This window comes from Fonticula alba (genome assembly GCF_000388065.1).
Source record: "Fonticula alba strain ATCC 38817 unplaced genomic scaffold supercont2.4, whole genome shotgun sequence".
NCBI lineage: Eukaryota > Rotosphaerida > Fonticulaceae > Fonticula > Fonticula alba.
The window spans coordinates 2,804,858-2,811,511 of record NW_009242974.1 but is presented as its reverse complement, the minus strand read 5'-3'; the positions used below and the strand labels follow the sequence as shown (position 1 = coordinate 2,811,511).

The 6,654-nt window shown below is 69.7% G+C and overlaps 1 protein-coding gene and 3 non-coding genes across 4 annotated transcripts in view; 1 reads left to right on the top strand and 3 right to left on the bottom strand.

The window, feature by feature from the left end:
• The window catches only part of H696_03174 (hypothetical protein), an 11,568-nt gene extending 7,080 nt beyond the window's left edge, over positions 1-4,488 (top strand). The window contains exons 11-14 of the mRNA XM_009497058.1: positions 189-1,088; positions 1,305-2,417; positions 2,675-3,489; positions 3,687-4,488. Of these exons, the coding sequence (XP_009495333.1) occupies positions 189-1,088; positions 1,305-2,417; positions 2,675-3,489; positions 3,687-3,879 (3,021 nt within the window). The 3' untranslated portion in view covers positions 3,880-4,488. The remainder of the gene's footprint in view (positions 1-188; positions 1,089-1,304; positions 2,418-2,674; positions 3,490-3,686) is intronic.
• Positions 4,489-4,752: 264 nt separating this feature from the next.
• Positions 4,753-4,826, bottom strand: H696_03173. Its single transcript has one exon. It is a non-coding gene; the product is annotated as a tRNA-Val (tRNA).
• Positions 4,827-5,956: 1,130 nt separating this feature from the next.
• On the bottom strand, positions 5,957-6,030 carry H696_03172. Its single transcript has one exon. It is a non-coding gene; the product is annotated as a tRNA-Val (tRNA).
• A 529-nt stretch (positions 6,031-6,559) lies between these two features.
• H696_03171 lies at positions 6,560-6,633 on the bottom strand. Its single transcript has one exon. It is a non-coding gene; the product is annotated as a tRNA-Val (tRNA).
• Positions 6,634-6,654: the final 21 nt, after the last annotated feature.

Here is a 6,654-nt window from a genome sequence, read left to right as displayed (position 1 = left end):
GGGGGGGGGGGGGGGGGGGGGGGGGGGGGGGGGGGGGGGGGGGGGGGGGGGGGGGGGGCGTGGTTGTTTGCCTTCTTTGCCCGGGCGCCCCTCTGGCAGGCGATGCGCCACTGACACGCTTGTCCTGCATGTGCCCTCGGCCCTTCTCGCTCCTTTGCCCGCGCACCCGGCCATCGGTGGTGACTCAGCTGAAGCTCCGTTTCTCGGACTTCCTGATCATGGCCACCCCCTGCTCGGCTCCCTTTGTGGTGGCTCTCTGCCCGCCGATATCCTCGGGCTATGGCCGGACACAGGCGGGCCACGGGGATGGCAAGGCCGGGCCGGTGACCGGGCCCGGATCGACCGCCGGCCATGGCGGCCACCATGTCGGGGGTCCGGACAAATTCGACCCCACCCCTGCCGCCGGGTACAGCATCGGCGGCCTGCTGCGCCCGGGGCAGAACTCCAATGACACCCTCTCGGGGCACCTTTACAATGGCCTGCTGGTGGACATCTCCTCCCTCGGGGAGCCGTCCATTCGCCAGGCGTGCTTCCCCCACCCGGCGGTGGTGCTGCACCAGGACTTCGGCAGCCCGGCCGATCCGAGTGTCTCGCCCGGGGGCCGGCCCGTTTCCCCCGGGCCCGCCGGGGGTGGCCCGGCATCCACCACCCCGGTGATGGCCATCCCCCCGAGCGCCGGCGGCCCCGGCGGGGCCTCCACCCCCGGGGCCTGGCCTGCGGATCACCAGCAGCCCACATTTTCGCTGTGCATCTCGGCCCCGGCCGGGGCCGAGCTCTTTGCCATCCCCCACTGGCGCCTGCTCCACAGCCATGTTGCCTCCGCCGGGGCCGACCTGCCCTTCGACCGGCTGGCCTACTCCGAGCATCCGGAAGCCGCCTGGCCCCTGTACCAGCCGCCCTCCCTGCTGGAGCCGCTCCTGTCGCCGCGCCATGTTGAGCGCTTTTGGCGCCGGCTTGTGGAGGAACTCTTCAAGAATGGCCGGAAGTGGACCCGGATCCCGACGAACCCGACCGGCGCCGTGTCGGACTACCTGCTGGGACAGAACCTCAGCCGCGTGGCATCGGTCAGCTATGGCTCCTATTCGGTGGTACGTGCACATGCCTGCGCATGTGCACCGGCGGGCATGGGCCCCGGCCCGTCTCCCCCCCCCCCCCCCTCCCCATTGCCCCATTGCCCCCAACTGACGGACGTCCATTTCCCGATCCCCCGCGTGCCGGTGCCCCCTTCCCGGCGGAATGTGGCACCCCATGGGGGGCACTTGCGCCGGCTGTGCTGCCCTTCTCCGGCCCCGGCCTCCGAGCAGACTCACCCGGCCGGCATCACGCAGAAGAACATGGAGGTGGACTTTGGCCAGCTTCGCTTCGACCTCTCGGCTGACACCATGCAGTTGGCCATGTTCGTCATGGACTACTACTTCGGCGAAGAGGGCGGCAGCAATGGCAAGGCCGATGCGCCGGGCCGCGGCCCGGAGCCCGGCCCGGCGACCTCCCCCGGGCCCGGTGCCTCCGCCGCCGGCTCGGAGGCTGCCACCCCCATGGCGCATGTGTCCCCGCGGTTGGATCTCCTCCGGCCATCGGGCGACCTGCTGGAGGGCGTGATCGAGGGGGACTTCGCTGGGACCTGGCTGACGCCAGCCATGCCGGCCCCTCTGCACGCGGTGGCCTCCCCGCCGGGGAACCACGTCCCGCGGAATGACTCGCAGCTGTACCCCACCCGGCGACTGATCATCATGCTGGATGCCCTGGAGCTTCGCATCCACAATGGCCTCCAGTTCCCCTCCTTCATCGGGCCCTACAGCCGCCTGGCCTCGAGCCTGGTCGAGGACACCCACCCGGCCGGCCTGCCCGGGCGCCTCCATCCCCCCGGGCCGGCGGCTGGCCCGGGGCTGCGCGCCCGCGGCTCCCTCCCCCCGACAACGCCCTTCAGCTCGCCGGATGCGGCTGTCCAGGCCGGCCTCACGCCGGCCTCCTGCAGCGTGGTCAATGAGCAGCTGGTCGTTCGGTTCCGCGGCCTGCGGGTCGACTGGCTCGACTACGACCCGGAAGATGTGCCGGTCGGCGAGCTGGCCGACCCGCCCGGCACGCAGTCCCACGCGCGGCTGGTGCTGCACGAGATCCTCGTCTACGGAAACATCGGCATGCAGAGCACCGCCCAGTCTGGCGGCTTGGTCACCCAGACGCCGCATGTTTTCTACCTCGGATCCGATCAGTCGGCCCAGAGCATCCCCCAAATGGGTCCCGGTGGCCAGGGCGGCGAGGACCCGGCCGGGGCCGGTCCCCCATCCGCGTGGGGCAGCTCCCATGGTGCTCCCACCGGCGAGCCCCTGCGCTCGGTGGCCGAGCTGGACTTCCGCATTGTCCGGCCACGGCCGCTGACCGAGCCCCTGAATACCGAGCGCCGGGTGGAAGTGTTCATGGTGCGTGGCGATGGTCACACCTTCCCGCCTGCTGGGCTCCCCCCCCCCCTCCCCCTCTTGCCATCCGACGCCCGGGCACCCGCGCGCGGCTCCTGCCCCCTGTGCAGCCATATCCTCACCTCGCTCCCCATGTCCCTGTCGCCCTCTCCGCCCCGCCCCGGGGTCTCGCCCTTGGGCTGCTTCACCTTCCGCCCTCTCTTGCTCCGGTGATGCTCGTGCACGTTGTGCGTGGGGGGGGGGCAAAAAAAAAACAACAGCGCCCTCTCAGTGTGTACATCGACGCCGACGCCGTGGACTTCCTGGCCTCGCTGTCGATGTTCCTGTCGCTGTCGGCCACAACGCCGCCCACCCCGGGGTTCAGCGAGGCGCACGACCCCCCTGGCGGGGCCCATCCGCCGGCTGGACGCCGGAGCCCCCCGGCCGGGCGGCTGTCGGTCGATACCGGCCGGTCACCGGGCACCGGCCCCCCGGGTGGCTCCTCCAGCGCCAGCACCTCGCCCTTGGATCCCAGCCTCGAGGCATGGCTGGACATCCTGGCCGAGTCGCCGGTCCTGGCGGCCGTGGTGTCGGCCGCGGCGGCCTCCTCCTCCGGCCAGGCGCCCTCGCGACCTGGGGCCCCGGGCGCCGGCGAGCCTTCCTCCGGCTCCCCCGGCACCGCCAGGGGCTCCCCCTCTGCTCCCTACTTCTACCAGTATGTTCACATTCACCCGCTGCAGGTTCGCATCCGGAATGAGCGCAAGACCCTGCACTACCGGGACCTCCTGCGGAAGCCCTCCTCCCTGGCCACCATCCTGCGCCTGGTGCCGCTGGACTCGACCCTGCTCACGTTCTTCGATCCGACCATGTCCCTGTCCGAGTCGCCCTCGGCCCCGGCCCCGGGGGACTACTCGCTTTCGACCCCGGGCGCCGGGGCCGAAAGTGGCGCGGCTGCTGGGCTGGTCCTTCGCGGGGTGTCCAGCACGGCGGCCCTCCTTCGGCAGGTGGTGCGCGAGTTGTCCAAAAAGCAGCTGGCCTACGGCTTCGCCCTGCTGTATGGGGTTGCTCGCGGTGCCATGTCGGCAGCCACCTCGACGTGCGTGTGGCCTTTTTTTTTTCCCCCTCCTCCCTCCCTTCTCGCACCTCGGCCACCGGCCTCCCCTCCTCTCGCCGCCCTTTGCCAGCCTGGTGTGCCGGCTCTCCCGCTGCCTCTCGGCCTCTCTGCCGGTCCCTCGCCCTCGGCCCCGGACTCACACCCCTCGAGCGCCCCTGCTGGTCCTCCCCTGCTCCCAGTGGCCGTCGTGCGGTCAGCATGGCGCCGGAACTCCTCCAGGGCATTCTCCCGCTGCTGACGCTGCAGCGTGCCCGCGATCTGCTCTTCCCACGCCCGCTCCTCGCTTCGCCCCCGACGGGCCCCGGGTCCCGCGGCTCCAGCCAGCCCGCCCCCTCGTCGGATGACGACTTCGAACTGATCGAGGGCGAGTAGCCGCCGGCATCCCCCTCTCGGCTCCCTGTCCCGCCCTCGGCCCTCTCGTGGGCTCCCGGAAATACACGCTCCTCCGCATGAGGATTTGTCAGCCCTCTCCATGCCAGCCCTGCTCGCCCTCCCTTCCCTGCTGGCGCCCGGCCTTGCCCACTCCCGGCCCCCCCCCCTCGAGGGTGTTTACCTCAATGCTGCACACTGGCTGGTGTCCTGTCCTTTCCGACCGTGCTCGCACCTCCGGCGGCTGCCTGTCTGGATGACTGCCCTCCGCCCTGGCCCCGGCAAAAGGCCGCCCGCGAGCCGAGCCACACAGGCCCCCCAAGAAGATGGCACCCACCCCCCATCCGCCGCATCGCCTCCAGAGAGATACACCTCCGAGGACCGGGCACCGCGCGGGCAAATGTCCGGGCCTTCATCTCGCCATCGTGGGACCCACCTCTGGGTGTGAAGTCCTTGAGGAGGCTCCCATAAAGGCACTACCCGCCCAGAGGCTCCCTTGACGGCTGGCTCCTTTTTTCAGGACTTCTGGCCATCCGAACGGCCGGCCGCTGGATCGGGGTCCGCGCGCCCAATCGCCCGGCCAAACCCCCCACTACCGAGGGCAAGAGGAAGTAAAAACACCAGGTGTTGGTGACCGAAGCCCGACAGAAAGATGGCTGCGTTCAGGGGGCCAAACCACATTGTCCCTCCCCCGGCCAGGAGGGACAACCGCCCCCCCCCCCCCCCCCCCCCCCCCCCCCCCCCCCCCCCCCCCCCCCCCCCCCCCCCCCCCCCCCCCCCCGAACACACACACATCCACACATGCACAAGAAGAGCGGGGCCGGGAGATGCGCGCGCGAGGGGCCGCGAAAAATGGGGACGCCGACAAAAATAAAGTGTCCGAACCCAGGTTCGAACTGGGGACCTTTCGCGTGTGAGGCGAATGTGATAACCGACTACACCATTCGGACGGGCGGTGAAATCGAACCTCCCCCTGATGGTATTTATTCTCTCGCCGCCATTCCGCGCCTCGCAGCGGGGGCATTCCCCTTGGGCCCGGGGATCCAGCTCGCCCGGCCCCTCCCCCGCCGGAGCCATTCCCAGGCCATGTTCCTCGGGAAATGATGCTCCATCCAGGGCAGATCCAGGCGAGACCACAGGGGGGGAGGGAAATGCCCGCCGCCCGAACAGGGCTGGCCCCTGCTGCCTTCGCGGGCACTTAGACGGGCAGGCTCGGCCCAGCGACCGGCCAGTGTGTGCCGGTCTGTGACTCGTGTGCCGTCCCTGCCGGCCCCCCCCCCCCCCCGGGCAACAGACAAGCCCCGCACTCCGGCACATCCTACTCCCCCTCCCGCCTCCCTAACGGGCACGGAGCCATAGTGCCACGAACCGCATGCCATTCAGCAGGTCCAGGGCTTCTCAATGGCCAGCGGCATGGGTCAATCGGCCTTGGCCTGCCTCGCACGGCCTACATGGCGCTTGTCCCGGGCAAAATGCCCCCAGCTCACAGGGCACCACATGCTCTCCCCCCTCCCCCCTCCCCCCGGAGGCGGCCCCTGGCCGGGGGATCACCGGGGCTCGCGGCCGCCTGGCGAAGCCTCCGCAGCCTGGACAGCAGGCAACGAGTCTCCCCGGCCACATGCACCAGCAGCCGAGCCGAATGCCGCGCCATGCGAGAGAATACAAACGTGCAAATGGGCCCTGCACAGGGCGCTGCCCCTCCCCGCCCGCCGTCTGGCCTTCTTGCTGCCTGGCTCGGGAGAGCCCTCCACCGGGTCGATCGAGGGGGGTCCCACCAAGGCCAACCCTCCGACTGGGCAATCCCGTTCCCCCCCCCCCCCCCCCGCGCGCAACAGCACCCCCCCTCCAGCCAGACCGGAGGGAGTCGCCCATTGGCTCTTGGTCCACCCACCCACCCCCCCCTCGGATCTCGCCCTCCGTCGGCATCGCGTCGACTTGTCCGGGGGAAGAAAAACCCACGCCCTCGCCCCGGCCTTTCCCCCGCAGCGGGGGGCGTGGGGGGGCGCGGAGAGAAAAGAGCACCCCCACACAGGCGAAGAACGCGTTGAGGAAGGAGCCGACACTGGGTCAAAAGATAAAGTGTCCGAACCCAGGTTCGAACTGGGGACCTTTCGCGTGTGAGGCGAATGTGATAACCGACTACACCATTCGGACGGATGATGAAGGCACCTGCCCAATGAATGTTTATAAGATTTTGCCCATTGACACAATGCCTAGGTCCCGCGAAGGATGCACGGTTCCTCGCGTCGCCACTACCACTTGAGGCGCAAACAAACAATGTGCGGCGGTGGAGAAGATCGCCCCGCGCCAGGGTCCGCAGGAGGAGAAGGATGACCGCCAGCAGCGGGAGCTGCGGGTCCCCCCTGCGGCGAGGAGCAACTGAAAAAAGAGAGCGCGAAGCCGAGACACACGGCAAGTGCGCCACCAGCTCCAAAAGCAAGCCGGACCGCGCTAGAACCCCCCGCACGCCGCCGGTCAACATTGCCCCGCCTGCCCTTCCATTCCCCGCACGCCACATCACCACCCTACGCCACGTCGAACCTCCACAACCTGGCCAGTGATAATGTCTATCCCCATGCCCCCCCCCCCCTTCTCTTTCTCTTCTCCGCAGCCCCGGAGAGACCTGAGAGAGGCGTGCGCCGGCCCGCCTGCTCCCCAGCGGGCAAGCGCGGCAAAATGTAAGTGTCCGAACCCAGGTTCGAACTGGGGACCTTTCGCGTGTGAGGCGAATGTGATAACCGACTACACCATCCGGACGGACGATGGACTGCTGACGCG